The sequence below is a fragment of the Musca vetustissima genome, unplaced genomic scaffold (assembly GCF_032173495.1).
Source record: "Musca vetustissima isolate MV318-11 ecotype Yass unplaced genomic scaffold, APGP_CSIRO_Mvet_v1 utg29021, whole genome shotgun sequence".
NCBI lineage: Eukaryota > Metazoa > Arthropoda > Insecta > Diptera > Muscidae > Musca > Musca vetustissima.
Window position 1 is genome coordinate 10,851 of NW_026881347.1, and position 19,795 is coordinate 30,645.

At 35.6% G+C, this 19,795-nt stretch overlaps 1 protein-coding gene across 1 annotated transcript; it reads left to right on the forward strand.

Moving 5' to 3' along the window:
• Positions 1-1,411: 1,411 nt before the first annotated feature.
• On the forward strand, positions 1,412-19,563 carry LOC133327321 (atrophin-1-like; the record flags this gene model as incomplete). Its single annotated transcript, XM_061535883.1, has 2 exons — positions 1,412-2,068; positions 19,483-19,563. Coding segments are annotated over 2 exons (738 nt in total), but the record flags the coding sequence as incomplete, so codon positions are not given.
• Positions 19,564-19,795: the final 232 nt, after the last annotated feature.

Sequence of the window (19,795 nt, forward strand, 5' to 3'; positions counted from 1 at the left end):
TTAAAAATCCAACCGTATTTTGGTCCTTGAAAATACTCTCAAAAAAATCCAAGCTTATTTTGGTACTTGAAACAATAATCTTGAAAAAAATCCACGCCTTATCACTTGAAAAAAATATTCTTTAAAAAATTCACGCCTTGAAAAAATCTTCTTTAAAATAATTCACGCCTTGAAAAAATCTTCTTTAAAATAATTCACGCCTTTAAAAATCTTCTTTAAAAAATTCACGCCTTGAAAAAATCTTCTTTAAAATAATTCACGCCTTGAAAAAATCTTCTTTAAAATAATTCACGCCTTTAAAAATCTTCTTTAAAAAATCCACGCCTTATCAGACCTTGAAAAAATCTCATTTAAAAAATCCACGCCTTATCAGTCCTTGAAAAAAACTTGTCTTTAAAAAATCCACGCCTTATCTGTCCTTGAAAAACTCTTCTTTAAAAAATCCACGCCTTGTCAGTCCTTGAAAAAATCTTCTTTAAAAAATCCACGCCTTATCAGTCCTTGAAAAAATCTTCTTTAAAAAATCCACGCCTTATCAGTCCTTGAAAAATTCGTCTTTAAAAAATCCACGCCTTATCAGTCCTTGAAAAAAATCTTCTTTAAAAAATCCACGCCTTATCAGTCCTTGAAAAAATCTTCTTTAAAAAAATCCACGCCTTATCAGTCCTTGAAAAAATCTTCTTTAAAAAATCCACGCCTTATCAGTCCTTGAAAAAATCTTCTTTAAAAAATCCACGCCTTATCAGTCCTTGAAAAAATCTTCTTTAAAAAAATCCACGACTTATCAGTCCTTGAAAAAATCTTCTTTAAAAAATCCACGCCTTATCAGTCCTTGAAAAAATCTTCTTTAAAAAATCCACGCCTTATCAGTCCTTGAAAAAATCTTCTTTAAAAAATCCACGCCTTATCAGTTCTTGAAAAAATCTTCTTTAAAAAATCCACGCCTTATCAGTCCTTGAAAAAATCTTCTTTAAAAAATCCACGCCTTATCAGTCCTTGAAAAAATCTTCTTTAAAAAATCCACGCCTTATCAGTCCTTGAAAAAATCTTCTTTAAAAAATCCACGCCTTATCAGTTTTTGAAAAAAATCGTCTTTAATAAATCCACGCCTTATCAGTTTTTGAAAAAAATCGTCTTTAAAAAATCCACGCCTTATCAGTCCTTGAAAAAATCTTCTTTAAAAAATCAGTCAGTCCTTGCAAAAATCTTCTTTAAAAAATCCACGCCTTATCAGTCCTTGAAAAAATCTTCTTTAAAAAAGCCACGCCTTGATTGTCCTTAAAACGTCTTCTTTAGGATTTCGAAATTTAATCCTTGTTGGTCCTTGAAAAAATATTTTTACTTTAAAGGTTTTTCTTTTTCTATTTTAATTAACATTTTTCTCTCCAACTCTCTCGTTCTTCCTTTACAGAGCTCCCTCTCAAAGGCCTTCCGCTTCAATACAAAATCATCCCGGAGCGGTAGCTCAATTGGTGACCGCGCCTCTGTTGGGAACTCCACCTCCCCAACACCATCGTTTAGCAGCTCAGAGGGGGGCGGAGGAATTTACGCCACTGTAGGTGCCTATCCATATGGGAGCCAAGCATACCAGCAACAACAATCTCCATATAGCAATCATCATTATCCACCACCGACTACAGCACCACCTCCACCACCGCCAGCGGCGGCAGTATCAACACCATCCTCTACGTCGTCACAGCAACAACTACACCACTATGCCCAGCAGCAGCAACAACAACAACAATTTTATATACATCCTCAGCAGCAGCAGGCAAATGCACATCGCATAAGTGCACCACCGGCAGGCACAGGCCTGGATACACCAACCGATTCTAGTCTACTCTTCGAACAACATCGTCGTGTCAAAAGTATTAGTGATATTGGAGCCACTGCTGCTGCCGCCAGTTCACACGGGTATGGTACCTCCAATCGTGATCGTATGAGCGGTATAAGTGGCCTTAGTAGTATGGGTCTATCTGATACGGCCAGCATAGCTAGTAGTGGTGGCCTAATGACTGAACAATGTAATCATTTGGGTGGTTCTGCAACAGAATCTTCCAATTCGCCGGTATGAGAATCGGTTATAATGTAAGTCCAGGGCAATATGAACAGTTCATAAATGCCAAGGACTTGCATTTATGTATAACACCCTCCCACCCACACTAACATATTCATACGCACCCTTTTACACAAATGCGTAGTCGGACAGCTCGAACTCATACACACATACATTCGCCCCCAAAATTGAAAGGCCATTTATGTTGGAGTGCTGTCTGTATGTCGTGTCTGTCTCTCTATGATTATGGCCAGCAGAAAATGTAGGTTAACTCAATTTCAGTTAAATTAAAAGCATTTAAAATCAATCGTAGTTAGTTATACTCAATTATCGACCGAAACCAAAACAGATGATGCCCCATGCCTATAATGATGATGGTGATGCTGCTGATGTCGTTGTGGAGCAGTTCGAATACAATTTTGCATTCACATAAAACAGAACAACAACAACAACAAAAAACGAAAAAAAACAACAGCAACAGTAGCTAAAGCACATTAAAACATTCGAACCAAATGCCCATAGCAATTAAAAGTTTTTTTTTTTGTTCTCTCCCAATTTTGTTTTCACTGCTTTTGTTTTTGTTTTCGCTTCTGTTTTTTGTTTATGTGTTGCACATTTCTGTCTGTTGCACACACACATGCTCATTTAGTTTTTTTTTTTTTGCTTCCGGGAATTTAGCTGACCCTGTGTTGAATGTATGTATGTTTGTATTTGTGTGACCATTTGTCTGTGTGTGAACACACACACACACATAATTTAATCTGCACTTCCGTTAATTTTCGGGGTTTTCTCTCCCCCTCTCACCCCTCGGCCTATTAATGGCCAACAACAGTTGCCGAACAAATTAAGTTTTCCAAAACCTCAAAAACAAAACCTATTCGCGAGTTATTCATTTAAATTGTGGCCTATTCGGATGTGGAGAATTTGGCACAAATATTTATATTTCAATCTATAACGAATTTTGTGGTTGCCATTTGCAGTTGTTAGTGGCAGATATTTTTGTTTGGTTAAGACTTTTTTTGTAATTGAATGGCTTAGATAATTAGGAATTAATAATAGTTCGATAGTTGGCTGGACTAATTTTATGTAAGCTTAGCATTGTGGGTTTGAAGTCAGTGAATATAAATATATATATATGAATGGAAATGAATGTTGAACCGGTGTATAGTTAAATGTCAACAAATAAAGAGGCTCAAAGAAACCAGCAGGTATTTGACTAGTAAAATTCAGTCAGTCATTGCATAGTTTTAGGCGTGCGATTAGAAAAATCTCGGTTTATAGTTGCAACGGAATATATCAATGTCATAGATGACTGCCGCTCACTGGAACATCCGAAACTCAAAATTCCAACGCAATTAGAAAGACCACAAATCTGGCGCTGGTATAAACTGGAATTATTGTCTTCGCTCGAAAATTGGCAAAATTGGGGGACCTAGGAAAATTTTTTTATTATTTTTATAAGACATTCCTGAGAAGTTATAGGTGCATATGAAATAAAAATGAGAAAACATGATTTTGATTTTGAAACCGGTCCCCTTTAAATGTAGCGAGCTACCACATCTCCATCATCGAACTTAGTTTATGTTTGGAAGAAATATTACAATGTGCAATGTTTCGGCTACAGTCAGACAGACGGAGGAACGGACACATGTAAATAAACCCCAAATTTTCTGTAACGGATTTGGTGCAAAGAAACATAGGGTCTAAAATCAATATTTCGTTGAAGCACATGTGCGCATATCCCTCCTTAGACATAAGACAGAGGGTATACAAATCACGAAAACATATACCGTGTACAAGGTGAGAAATGTTACACAACTATGTTGTAATGGTATTATAGATTATATAAAATATGGGTCTAAGACCGACCTTTTAGTATAATGGCCGTCATTTCCTGACTAGCTAAGTCGGTCTAGACATGTGTGTCCGTCTGCCTGTCCATTATAATTTGTAAACACACAATAGGTCACAGTTATGGATCAATCGTCATGAAATTTTAGACGGGTTCTGGCCAAAGAAGACACCTATTGTTTTTGGTAATATTTGGGGATGCAATTGACCAAAACCTTTTTATACCCTACACAACTATGTTGTCAGGGTATTACAGCTTTGTGCAGCCCCAAGAGTTTGTAACGCCGCGAAATATTGGTCCTAGACAAACCTTTAAGTATACCGATCGTCATATCTCGACTAGCTGAGTCGATCTAGACATGTGTGTCCGTCCGTCTGTCCATTATAATTTGTAAACACGATACAGGCCACAGTTATGAACCAATCTTCATGCATGTACGATGGGTTCTACCCAATGAAGACCCCTATTGTTTTTTGAAAAGATCGGTTAATCCTTAGGGGATGAAATGGAAAAAAACTTTATTTTTGTCTGATTTTCTGGTCGCTCCAGAGGCCACAATTATGGCATAAACATCGCGAATTTTTGCATGGAGACGGTGATCGGGCCAAAGAATAAGCATGCCTGTTTTGATAAAGATCAATATTTAACGGGTCAAATGGATCTATACTTTTGTGTGAAAATTGACAAAATTTGTTTTCTATGGCATATATATTTACTCCTGAAGCACATAGACCCGAGAAATTGATAGTATATCCAAGGGGAGTTGTTGGCCTTTAAATTGATACCAATTATATTGGCGTATGTACTCGGGTGTGGGAGTTAAATTTAAATATTTACAGAGGGCGGAAATGTAGCGCACATCGCTTTGAAATTTTCCTTGAGGATCCAGACATGGCCAAGGACAACCTATAATTTTCAGTGATGATCAGATTAAATTTTTGGTATAAAGTAGACCGAAAACAAAATTTTTTGTGGTTTTTTTAGAGTCAATATATAGGCCACAAGCCGAAAATCACAACATAACCCACGGTGAAGGGAATCTGGACAAGTAATTAGATGGGCGGTACTGAATATTGGGATATTCGGAAATATGTCAGTGTAAGGAAGATGTGCTGTTGATCTCTTATCGGTGAAGGGGGTGCAAATATCGCGTAAAATTGCCCAGGCTCAGAATATAGAACCGAAGAAAGTTAGAGTTCCGTGGTAGTTGTGTAGGGTATCATATGGTCTGAACTGCTCCGCTCACTGGTTTTAACATCACGACATTTTACAAAGAGAAAGGGGTCTAACAATGGATTTAACATGTCTGTTTTGATGAAAACCTATAAATATTTAACGGATCAAATATCATTAATTTTACACCGGGAAGATGCACCTGTCCAACAATTAGAGTGACACTTTTGATAATGTTTTTTAATATTTAGTGGGTCAGAGATGCTTAAAGTACGTGGGTACCTACCTTGCGGTCTTATCACTTCGCTTATTTCGCATATTTGGACTTGATCACCTTCGCATATTTGGACTTGATCGCCTCCTTGGATGAGGAGCAGAGGCCATCCAAAACTCCTGCCTTTTCAGGGATTATTCACCCGGTTATAATGCAACTCCACATTGAGCCGAAGCACACCCGCGATTTGGGGATAAATCACCTCCAGAACGATGCTTTCCGAAGGTCCAACACCAACTGCAGGCTAGATCCGTAGACCTAGAAGCCCTGACACCTGTGCTGGCGAAACCTTCGGCCAGGTTCATTGCCGAAGCTATTACCAGTAGAAAACCAAACAGTTGGAAAATGGCCGCCCATAGACTATTGCTTCATAGATAAAGCTACTATTATTAGAACTAATATTTGCAGGATCTCTACAATGGAACAATAAAAGGAGATAAAAGCAAAAGTAACCACCATCTCACCCCTCCCAGCAATTCCACAAGTATTCTAATTCGAGAATGCGCCCCCACAGACCAGCCTCTGCACGTTTGAACTACTTCCATTTAAATGAGGGTCAAATGAACCAAGACATTCAAATTTCTCTCAGGAAAAACCTGATTCGGAAAATATGCAAAGATAAGAAAGAGAATCTTCTGACATCTAATCGATCAAGAGGATGCAAATATTGCGAAATATTGTCCAGGCATGGAATGCAGATGCTCAGAAAGTCAGAGTTCGTTGGTAGTTGTGTTGGGTATCATATGGTCGGCCCCGTACGACTATATTTCTCCACCTACTGGTTTAAACATGGACATGTGTGGTTCAGTCAGCTCAATATCAATTTGTATGCCTTCGTCAATACGGCTAATGAAGGTATGTAGACTTAGACTCACCAAAATATCAGTTTTGCACCGCAGGTGTCTTGCCCATATCGGTTTCAGACAGTTTTAGAATTATTCGTCCTCAGTTCGGCTGGGTGGCTCACACAATGACTCTCGAAATAAATACAGAATGCGACGATTTGACATTGCTACGCTTAATATTTTTCAAAAAATCTAAATTAAGTCTAAAAATGAGACCCTTCTTTCGTAGACCTTTCCAACCGAACATTATAATAACATCGCCATATGGTTTAGGGATATCAAATGTGTTATCTTATGGATTCAGTAATTCCCACCCTCCGAATCAAAAATCTGATTAAAATATACCAAAAAGCATTCCAATATAACTTATTTTTAATTTATACGCACAAAATTTTGCAGTTTTATGCAAATGATACGATATTGCATGCAGTTAGTAAAATACCAGTCGACCTGGCAGACAAGCGTAACAAAAGCAATTCGTAATTGCAACGGTGCATGACACACATATGTTCCGTATAATTAAATAGTTATGTATGCGTGTATGTGTGTGTGTAAACGAATAATTTATGATGGTATGCTGAAGATTTAATATTTGCTCTGACCCAACCATAGAAAATATGGCAGAAGATAATTTTTTGGGTGGGAATGGGAAAATATTGAGGATAATTTTAGTACAGTGGAATCACCAGAATTGGAATATCCCAATTATTTAAAATTTTGAGCGGGTTATGCTCTTTTTTATTTGAAAATCCGTGTTCTAGGAAAACTTGGCTAAATTTAATTTGGCAATCCGTGTTGTAAGAGGTTAGGCACTTCTTCGAAGAAAGTTCGAATTGATCCTCCACAAATAAGGGTCTGGTAGTTGCGGAATGTTTTCTATCTTGAGTCTATTATTTGTTATTTCGTCAGAGAATAAAAAATATCCTGGGAGCCCTTTACCATCGTTCGAGCCTAATTCGAATTTCAATACAATTGTTATCATCGAATTCCAATTAATTTATTTTTTTGTATCTCATCAGAAGTATTGTAGAACAATTTCTTCCTGCAATGCCTCGTGTATGTATGCAGCATCTACATATCTATCTATTCATTTGCTGATGGTACATATTTATATATAAATCTACATAAACATAATAAAGATTTCTCAATTTGTTTTCCCCCATTCTTCTTCGGCTTCTGCCATTACTTCCGCACATTTGCATAATTGAGGTTTATTATTATGAAACATAAGACAAATATAATTTAATATCCCATTTTTGTTTTCCAGCCAACCATAATATATGCACAAACATACCCACACATACTCGATTCGAATGCAGATATTCAAATATAAATGAATATATGTATGTAAGTGGATGCATAAATCTACAAAGAACAAAAACAATTATAGAAAATTGAAATGTAAAAAAGAACAAATATTAAATGAAATTGCGCAGTGTGGGAGCAAACTATCTGTTTGAATCCTTTTGCAGAAAAGGGATTTATTTAAATTAAATGTTATTATGGTGAGATGCAGTTTCTCATTTCCAAAAGGGAAATGTGGACATATTTATTTAGCGAAAGGGAAATCAATTTCAGAATCGCTGAGGGTGGCTAGAAATATATTTTTGAAGTATCGGGAACAAAATGTTCAATCTATATATGGTAATTAAATTTTATTTTATTCAATGTTATTTTTCTAAATTTTTTTCCTACATCTTCTGCAGGGTCACTTAAATTCCATCAATATTTTATTTTAAATTTTAAATAACTTTGAATTTTTTTCGAATTCTTTTATTTTTATCAAAAATTTATATCTAATTTTTTTTAACAACCACCCAATACATATTCCACAAAAACCCACCTTATTCAAATGATATTAATTAATATATACACACAATGCACACATGCATATGTGTATGTGTATATGTGTACTCTTTATATACTTTATGTAAATAATAATAATAAAGAAAACAAAACAAAGATGAACTCAACCAAAAAAAGCCTATTATTTATATAAGTTATGTAAATATTCATAAGTTAATTCCATAAATTTAAAAATCCATACAAAAAATAGAAAAACAATACACATAATTTATGATGATGACCAGTGATAGTAGGAAATAAGAAAACAACAATAAACTAATAAACACGATGTTAAGTACGGCCCGGATAAACTTTTTATACCCTCCACCATGAGGATGACAATCAAAATATCTAAAATTAATGGGGGCTCCTGGGAGAATACTCATGTTATTATAGGACGAAAATACCTGAGAAAAAGATGATTGAAATCCTCAAAATTTGTAATAGTGGAGCTACCGTTTTAATGGGGCTTTAATAAAACGGAGATCAATAATGATATTATTTGGTAGTGAGGTTTGACAACCAATGAGAATAAAAATACCAAATTTCAGCCAATTCGGTTTAAAAACGTGTCCAAAATTCTCAAAATACCGATTTGGGTCAATATTAATAATTGTTAGTGAAGAGATGTGTTAATATCGTTATGAGAACCCAAAGTATAAATTACAGCCGAATAATCGAGGGAAACGTTATATGGGGGGTATCCCAAAACGTCGGATTACTCCCAATTTATTTTGCCATATCAAAAGTGGACCAATATTGATAACTTTTGGTAGGAAGATTAGTTACTCAATTAGAATTCAAAATACTAAAATATAGCCAAATTCCCGCGAATATTTAAAAACGGAACGACAAATATCCAAAATTTAATCTTTACTAATAAATATTTGTCTTGGTGGTTTCTTGTCCATTGAAAACTGCAAAGTCACATAATCAGCTAATTAGCTTAGACTTGCTTCAAAACACCGAAAGCACCTGGGAACTAAAAATGTCGACAAACAACCAATTCTACTTGGTCCTTTGTCTCTATCCTTCAAATAAAAGAGAACATCGATACTGGCTAATTTTTACATACTGGGAACCAAACCTAAAATGAAAGCGTTCAAAAATTAGGTCCTGTATGGACAGTTTTTTTTTTGAGAGAGAGAATATTTTATACTCCTTGAAAATCATATTTACAAGCAATTTAGCCGCAAATGTGGCCAATACCTACATACGATCTGAAATTTATGTGGCACTAGTTATATCAACAAGCTGACAGAACTTCACCTGCCTACTATCAAAAGACAGATGTGGGCAAAAATTTAGCCTTGTAAGCAATTATGTGTGAAGACATAGTGATAAGCTCAAAAATTATTTCTTTTGGAGAACTCAAGTCAATATATCCTCCAAACTGTCGTGGTGGAAATAAAAACGATCGAACTTGGGCGAAATAAAACATATAATCCAATTCTTCCATATGTAAATTGGCACCGTCCCTAGCGAAAAATACAAAAAGGATCAAAATGCGGAGAAACCTATCACATGATAGTCTGCACTTGCTGTTGAACTTTCTGACCTATCAATCGTAATTTGTCCACTTACCAGCTCCACGTTACATACATATCATTTATGTCGAATTCTCTATACCGGGCTTCGGTTCGGACTTCTACTCTCCCTTCGTTGGTATTTTTTGGAATTTACATTCACAGCTAAATTTCGAGACACAAAATCGCATACATAGCCTCTATTCCATTCTATTGATTGGTGTTGCATCTAGAACTTCGATTATAATAAATAATCATAATAAATTTAAAGCCGAATATAGAATACCAAACGGTCTGAATCAATGTGGTTTCACATTGAAATTTGAGGACAAATTTCTATCTGATTATCCTACTGATTCACCATTTAGAGAAGAAGAAAACATTTAGAAAATAACTTTTTTGGACTCCGTATGTGCTTTATGTGTAAACTGTAGATTAAAATCGATACGCTATTTTCAGAATCACTATTCACTTCTTTATGGACTCCAAATCGGCTTAATGTGGTATGTGTGAGTTTTAATGAAGCTATTCAGAATCATCATCTGAGACTTTTAGGAAAAGCCAGGAAAAAGTTCTTTGCCCAACATAGACTTAGAATTGGATAAAGGTTCAGTATAAATATATTGTTAATCGTTTTCGATCATTACACCCGCATTTTCCCCTTGAGATTCCACAGTGGTCGCTTCCTTTGAAATAACGTCAGGTAAAGCTAGATGTATCTTGCCCGTTATTTGCGAAAGGGATAATATTCTTATCGATGGAAAGCTATTAAAGCTTTTGACTGGTTTAGTTTTTGTACACGTGCACTTATTTTTTGTCGGGCTACTTATTCCTTATACTTCCTTCCGAAGAGTTTTGAAGAGTTTTTTTGTATAGAAGAGTTCTTGAAGAGTTTTTTGAATAGAAATAAGTTCACGATAGCTAAAATTTTTTTCTATAAAAGGAAAAACTCCAAAAATTTGCTTATATAGGAAAATAACAGTAATCAGTCTATCTGTTGAAATCACGATAGAACTTGCAATATTTTAATATAGAGCATAGAAAATTTGCAAAAAAAATTGCTACTACTCCTATGAAAAAAACTACTACTATTAAATAAATAATCGCTTAGCCTTAATTGAATTAATTGTATTTTGATATCTTAGGTTGGGTGGCAAATCTTTTCCTACAAAATATTTTTATACCCTCAGCTTTATGGCTAATGAATATATGTGCACTATGATATGACAAAAATGTGCCTCATCGAAGTATCGGTTTTAGACCCCATGTTTCTTTAGAACAAATCCGTTTCAGGCGATTTGGAGTCCATTTACAAATGTCCGTCCATCTGTATGACCGGCTGGTGCGCACTATAACTCTTGAAGGGAGTTACCGATTACATCCAAATTTTGCACATCGTAATATTTCTTCCAAACCTTTTTCGAAGATGGGAAATATCGGTCAACTCCTTTTGGTATCTCCCCTACAATACTGTCAACGTTATGCAAAAAACCTGTGAGCGGAGCAGTATAGTCGGACGGAGCCGACCATATGATACCCTATACAACTTTCACGAAAAACTAACATTCTGTGGATTTATATTCTGAACTTGGGCAATATTTCGCGATTTTTGAACCATCTGGACCAACTAGAGGCCGACAATTATGACTAATGTTCAGTACAGCCCTTCTAATTACCTGTCCAGATTCCCTTCCCTTGTGTTGTAATCTTCTTATTACCATTGGAGCCTATAGATCGACTCGAAAAAACACAAAATGATTATCTGATCGTCACCGAAAATTGACAATAACTGAAACTTCATGGAACATTTTGAAGCGTTCAGTGCTATATTTCCGTCCTCTAGTGTGGTAAAGGGTTACTAAATAATATCGGAATACATAAGCACCTGTAAATATTTAAGTGTAACTCCCACATCTGAGTACATACGACCATATAATTGGTATCAATTTAAAGGTCAACCACTGCCCTTGGATGTACCAACAACTTTTCGGGTCTATGTCCTTCAGGGGTAAATCTATACGCTATAGAATACAAATTTTGTAATTTTTCACACAAAAGTCAGGGTCCATTTGACCCGCTAAATATTGACCGATCCTTATCAAAACAGGCATGCTTATTCTTTGGCCCGATCCCCTTCTCTATGTAAAAATTCATGATGTTCGGACCATAATTGCAGTCTCTTGAGCGACCAGAAAAAAACGACAGAAATAAAGTTTTTGGCCCATTTCATCCCCTAAATATTAACCATTGGCCAGAACCCATCCTACATGCAAAATTTCGTGAAGATTGGTCCATAACTGTGGCCTGTATCGTGTTTACAAATTATAATGGACAGACGGACGGACGGACACACATGTCTAGATCGACTCAGCTAGTCGAGATGTGACGATCGGTATACTTAAAGGTGGGTCTAGGACCAATATTTCGCGGCGTTACAAACTCTTGGGGCTGCACAAAGCTATAATACCCTGACAACATAGTTGTGTAGGGTATAATTAATCATGCGAAAGGACAATCTGATGAGACATATTGGTCCACTCCTTCTGGTACACTCGATTCATTATTTTTACCAAGCCTATATCAAGTCCGGATATGGGGTTATTGAGGTCACTCCTTCTGGTACCTCCCTCACAAAGGGTCAATTTTTTCAATGTTCTTTCCCACAAAGGGTTAATATTTCATAATCTTAAAATTTTAATTTGAAGCGAATTGAATAACCATTTGATCAAAATTAAATCCGAAACATTCTAGAAAAAAAACGAATTTAAAATAAAATCTGTATGTAATTTCGAAAACTTTCGCAAACCATAGGCTGAGGGTATATATCTGTCGGCAACACCGACCGACCCTTTTTTACTTGTTCAATATTAACCTAATTTGTATGGTAGCTTTTAGGATACTAAATTTTCCTACCGCAAAATATTAATATTGGCTCGAGTTTCGAGATAGTCCCCATAAAACGATACCCTCTTATTATTCGATATATTGAATATTATGGGCACATTTCTATATAGTATGATATTTTAGGAATTCGATATTTTCAATAAGCATCAAATCTTGCTTAATATATATCGGTACCCGGTATTTGAAACGGTTTAATGCCAAATTTGATGATTCTATGTGGAAGACAAATATCTTTTCAATATATTATCAATATTTTTTTGTTTGTATTTTTTTATTTTTCGTTTTTTTTTTTGGGTACGAAGTGCCTGCAATTTAGTGTTCCAGGATTTTGTTGGGTAAACAACTATTTCACCGAATATATTCAACATAAGCCCATTTTTCTACAAAGCCCCCATATAAAGTTTACACGACATTATATGTATGTCCATAGCCCCACATAATCAATTGTATTTTTTTATGTTTTCTGGAGTTTTTACTTATTTCCAATATATTCTCCCTTAAATTCGATAGATTTTTTAATATAAAAACTAAAATATATTTTCGAAAATCCTATATCACTGGTCATATCATCGACAAGTAAATAAAAAAATACTTTCCAAATATTTTGTTTTAAACACACACAGAGCTAAAAAATTTGAAAAATAAAATAATAAAATAACCAAATAAAACCACAAATCAACTTTCAGTTGAAAATCTAAACCACTCACCTAAAAAAATAAACCAATTATATCAAATCAATCGAAATAAAATAAAAACAACAGTTGCTAAACTCACTCACACACACAGAGAGCAAGAAAAAACACCAAATAAGAGATATTATCTACTATTAAATTAAGGCAGTAAATAAAAAATAAAACTATATGAATTAGTTAGATAGTTATTCGTTTTGTCTCTAAGTTTATTTTTTTATACTACAATCAAAGACAACTAACTTCTCTTCCCAATAATTTTGTCTAACTCCCAAAGAAAATCAAATCAACAAGAACAACAAAGGATTTATTTCGTGCATTTAACTATGAACATATATAAGAACAACAACAACAACACACACTAAAACAATGCAATTATTCAAGAAAGAAAAAACAGATAGAAAAAAAAAACAAAATAAATAAAATAAATTATGAAATTTATCAAATAAGCATCATCAATTCGAATCAAATCAAATAACAAATCAATTGCTAACCAAAAAAATTAAAAATATTTTTTTAAGAATTGAAATGTGACATATTCAAACACACATATATTTGCGTATGTTGTTGTCTGTATGTATATTTTTGCATATATGCAAAAATTTATTTATTTGTAACAATCTCAACTGTGCTATAAATATATATTTATTGATATTTATTATGTATATGTAAGATATTATGTATTACCATTAAGATTATTATGAGTAAAAAACAAAATCCAAATAACTCGACGAAAAACAAAAACAAAGAATGAAACATTAAATAAAATTTAAATGTCTATTTATATTTTCCAAAAACAAAAAAAACGTAAAACTAACTCTTGAAAAACAGACCAATTTAAAAATTACTAAAACTACAAAAAAAAATCAATAAAATAAATCTGAAAATAATAAAATCACAGTTATTGTTGTTTTCTTTGTTAAAGCTTAATTGGACATGTAACCCTCGAAAGTATATGGTACCTGGACCACATCTATTAACATCGCTGAACATATTGTTACCTCCTCTCTAATTCTGTTAACAAAGGTAGTTTTATTGCCTATGTTAAGGGTTATTACATCGTTAGTATTCAAATAATCTAGATTGGCCTGACCACTTTTGTTAGTATTTGTACTACCCCACGCAAAATGATGTGTCAATTAGTTACTCCGTTACCTGTTTTATGTGCTTTCTTCACTAGTCGCTGCAGTTCCACCGTTAGTGGTGGCAGCGGCGAGTCGAACTAATCGCCCATGTGCTGCATTTCGAGTTTGCTCGAATGTGAAACATTTTACCAAATTTGGTGTACTCCATTCCGAATTCCCAAAAAAATATTGGGAATATAATTCGAGCACATATAGCCTTGTGGATTGAAAACGAAATGAGATCGTACGTGTTTTTCTCAGCACGTACACTTTGAAAAAGAACGCTGAAGTAATATTTAACGTGTTTTTACAATATTTATTTAAAAATACAGTATTTACATTAGTTTTTATAGTATAATTAAAGAAAATAAAAAAGGGCTCCTTTTATCAAAAATAACGCGTAACATTTTTGAGTTCAATCTGGCAACTCAACCACCACATGATCAAAATAAAAATAGAATCTATAAAAAATCTACTTTTAAGATTTCCAATAGTCGTTTTAATAATGTTTCTTGCAGATGTGTGCACTTTATTACATCGATTTTGAGAAGATCCATGCTCCACTTGCTTATGGCTGTCATCAAAAATGTTTCTAAAGCGTAACCACTGTCTCCTAGAAGCCAACTATTTTGCATACCATTTCCTCTTTTGTTAATGCTGCCTAGCTGCACTCATATGCCAAATAAAAGCACGATGGCTGGATCCTGGTCTGCAGTTGTCCACAGCATGCACACGCTTTGTCTTCCAGGACTTTCATAACACTTATATTTAAATCATTTGCCACTTCCCTCTGAAACCCACCAACAGCCAGAAATCTTAAGGTAGCTGCTAACCGCAGGCTTTCGGGAATGGTACCCTTGTGTATGAAAGGACCAACTTCTCTCAAAATATCCATAAATGCTTATTTTAACACGTTCCAGTATCATTAGAATTTTTCTGGTAGAAAACAGGGCAATTAATAAGCCAGCAGGCATATTTATACCCTTCACCACACTGTGGTACAGGGTATTATGTTTTTGTGCATATGTTTGTAACAGGCAAAAAGGAAACGAGATAGACACATGGTTCCTTTTGAGAATATGCATAGAATCTCTTTCTGAGTCGATTTATGCATGTCCGTCCGTCCGTCTGTCCATGTTAAATTGTAAACAAAGTACAGGTCGCATTTATGATCCGATTTGGATGAAATTTGGCACAAGTCACTTATTCGGCCCAAGGACGAACCCTATTAAATTGGGAAAAATCGGTTCAGATTTAGATATAGCTCCCATATATATTTTCGTCCGATTTAAGGTAAATTGGGTACCAAAATCCCTCTATATCTTTCGATTTGCATGAAATTTGGCATAGAGTACTAAATTAGGTGCAGAACGATGTGTGCCAAGTTTCGAGAAAATCGGTTCAGATTTAGATATAGCTTCCATATATAGATTCGTCCGATTTAAGGAAAATGGTGCACCAAAGTCCCTATAAATCATTCGATTCGCACGAAATTTAGCATAGAGTACTGAATTAGGTCCAGAATGATGAGTGCCAAGTTTCGAGAAAATCGGTTCAGATTTAGATATAGCTGCCATATATAGGTTCGTCCGAGTACTGAATTAGGTCCAGAGTGATGTGTGCCAAGTTTCGAGAAAATCGGTTCAGATTTAGATATAGCTCCCATATATAGTTTTTTTTCGATTCTATGTAAATGGTGCACCAAAGTTCCTATACACCTTTCGATTTGCATGAAATTTGGCACAGTGTACTGAATTAAGTCTAGAATGATGTGTGCTAAGTTTCGGAAAATCGGCTCTGGTTTCGATATAGCTCCCACATATACATATATATTCGTCCGATTTTACATAAATGGTGCACCAACCTTCTAATGTTTGTCCGATTAACACGATTTTTTGCACAACGTATCAAGTTGAGACTTGAAAAACGTTATTGCGTTTGGTTGAAATTGGTGTAGATGCTGTCATAGCTTCCATATGTATTTCGAATGGATGTTTGAATGAAATTAAAATTTTAACAGTCTGTCGACCGAACAGCGTGTATTAATTTTGCTATAAGCCGTTTTTCATAAATTTGTCCCATGGTATGAAGACGACTTTAAATCTGCCCTAATGCAATTCAAGTTATCATAGGTTGCAGAAAGATTTACGTATGTTCCTTGGAGGGGATACATATGTACAATATACCCAAAGTGGTGAAGGGTATCATATAGTCGGCCCAGTCCGACTTTACTGCTTTCCTTACTGGTTTTTTCTTAATTTTGTTGTTAAACAAATTGCAAATTCCAATGAAACATATGTTTTTTTTTTTTATTGAACACATTTCGTAACATATTGAACACAGCTATGCTTTCGAGCCGCACTTTCGCTCGCAATTGAGCACACCATTTTGCACAAAATGGGAATTTAAAAAAGTATGAGAATTCAAAAACTCTCGGAACATGTCACATGGGCGAATGTCAGGTAAATTTTACCACTTCTCCGCTTCAGTACAGTGGCGTCCGATGTTAACAACTCTGGAGAAAAGAGAAAGCATACATTTTTGTGACATATTACACTGCTTCTCGGCCAAAAACCCGTATTTGCATAGAAAAGTTGGAAATTTATACGGTTTAACCCAAAGACCTTATTATACCCATCAACACACTGTGGTATAGGGTATTATGTCATTGTGCATATGTTTGTAACAGGCAAAAGGAAACGAAATAGACACATGGTTCCTTTTGAGAATATGCATAGAATCACTATCTAAGTCGATTTATGCATGTCCGTCCATCCGTCCGTATGTCTGTCTGCCTGTCTATTTTAAACCAGTGAGCAGGACAGTATAGACGTACGGGGCCGACCATACGATACTCCACACAACTAACACGGGACTCTAACTTTCTGCTGGAGTTTATTCCGAGCCTGGACAATATATCGTGATATTTGCACCCTCTTGCCCCATTAGAGGTCAACAGCACCTTTTCCTTACTGACTGACATATTTTCCGAATATTACTAATATTCCTTCTAATTACTAGTCCATATTCCCTTCACCGTGGGTTGTGTTGAGATGTTCGGCTTACAATTGTGGCCTATAGATCAACTCGAAAAGAAAACACAACAAATTAAGTTTTTGGTCCTCTTCATCCCAATATTATTATCTGATCATTACCGAAAATTATAGGCATTGTGCTTGAACCTAACTGGAATCTCATGGAAATTTTCAAAGCAATCAGCGCTCTAATTCCGCACTCTAGTGTGGTAATGGGTTACTAAATAATATCTCAGTACGTAAGTACCCCTAAATATTTATGTGGAACTACCACATCCGAATACATACGACCATATAATTGGTATCAATTTAAGGGTCAACCACTCCTCTTGAACATACTATCAACTTCTCGTGTCTAGGACCTTCAGCGGTAAATATATATGCCATAGAATACAAATTTTGTAATTTTTTACACAAAAGTCAGGGTCCATTTGACACGCTATTGACCGATCGTTATCAAACTTATTTTTTGGCCCGATCCCCTTCTCCATGCAAAAATTCGCAGTGTTTGGGCCACAATTGCGGCAAGCAGAAAAACCGATAAAAATAAAGTTTTTCATCATTTCATCCCCTAAATATTAACCGATCTTTTCCAAAAACAATAGTGGTCGTCATTGGCCAGAACCCATCCTACATGCTAAATTTCGTGAAGATTGGTCCATAACTGTGACCTGTATCGTGTTTACAAATTATTATGGACAGACGGACGGACGGGCACACATGTCTAGATCGACTCAGCTAGTCGAGATATGACGATCAGTATACTTAAAGGTGGGTCTAGGACCAATATTTCGCGGCGTTACAAACTCTTGGGGGCTGCACAAAGCTAAAATACCCTGACAACATAGTTGTGTAGGGTATAATTATAAACAAAGTACAAGTCGCTATTATTATTCGAATTGGATGAAATTTGGCACAGCTCACTTCTTTGGCCCAAGGATGAACCCTATTGAAATTGAGAAAATTCGGTTCAGATTTAGATATAGCCCCTATATATATTTTCGTCCGATTTAAGGTAAATGATGCACCAAAGTCCCTAAACATCTTTCGATTTGCACGAAATTTGGCACAGCGTACTGAATTAAGCCTAGAATAATGTGTGCTAGGTTTCCTGAAAATCGGTTCAGATTTAGATATAGCACCCATATAAAAATTTTGTCCGATTTAAGGTAAATAGTGCACCAAAGTCCCTAAATATCTTTCGATTTGCACGAAATTTGAGACAACGTACTGAATTAAGCTTAAAATGATTCGTGAAAATCGGTTCAGATTTAGGTATAGCTCCCATATGTACATTGGGCTCATCGTACTGATATAAGCCTAGAATGATGTGTGCTATGTTTCGTGAAAATCGGTACAGATTTCGGTATAGCTCCCATATGTACTTTCCTCCGATTTTATGTAAATGTTGCAGCAAAGTCCCTATATATCCTTCGATTTGCATGAAATTCGGCATAGCGTTTTGAATTGTCTAGAACGCTGTATGGTATGTTTCGGGAAAAACCGATTCAGAATTCGATTGAGATTTGAATGACATTATTGCGTTTTGTTGAAATCGGTACAGATGTAGCTTCCATATTTATTTCGAACGGGTATCTGATTGAGATTAAATTTTTAACAATGCGACGTACCGAATATCGTGTATGAAGGCATGAGTATGTTCCTTCGAGGGAACATTGATATGCAATTGTAAGGATACATATGTACAATATACCCAAAGTGGTGAAGGGTATCATATAGTCGGCCCAGTGCGACTTTACTACTTTCCTTTCTGGTTTTTAATTGTCGAAGGATCCTGGATTAATCCGATGTGTATTTTATCCTTTTATTAATTTTTTCCATCCGTTACCTTCTCGCTCCGATGAAGGTTAATCGGGATGACTATCAGTTGTCCCCCAGTAACCGGTTTTCTTGGGAGTCCGTGATCTTCCCCTCGGCTCCCCCATCTTTGCTGCTGGATGTTTTTTACTCGCTGTTACTTTTGGATTCACCGTCGTCAATCCTTGACTTCCCGATCTTGAAGTATACGGCATTGGACACGTAATGCGACTTTCCCTTGGTCTTACCCAGACCAGCCATTTAAGACCTGTCCAAGCCTAACACAAGGAAAATACATTACTCGTTCTACTCCCCTTGGAAGACTTCCCATTTTTCTGCAGGGCGAAGACCTCGAGCATGCATTCCGTGTCGAAATCGCTGCCCCAACATCTGGCGAAGACTGTACTCGTAGCCTTTTGTAATTGAGGAATGTTTTTTTTTCTCGCCAGTTTATTTGTTCCATCTTTACGTCCAATGCTTGCCACTAGTTTCCTTAGGGCTTCTATGCTATTTGGTGATTCAATTTCTGGCATTAGATAGTCTCCTTTGAAAGCACAGCTATCCAGGTCAAAGAAGACCCCTCTTTCAAGTAGGTGCTCCATGATCTTGTTGATGACCACATTAAACACCTCCTCATGGGTCTCCTGTTTCAAT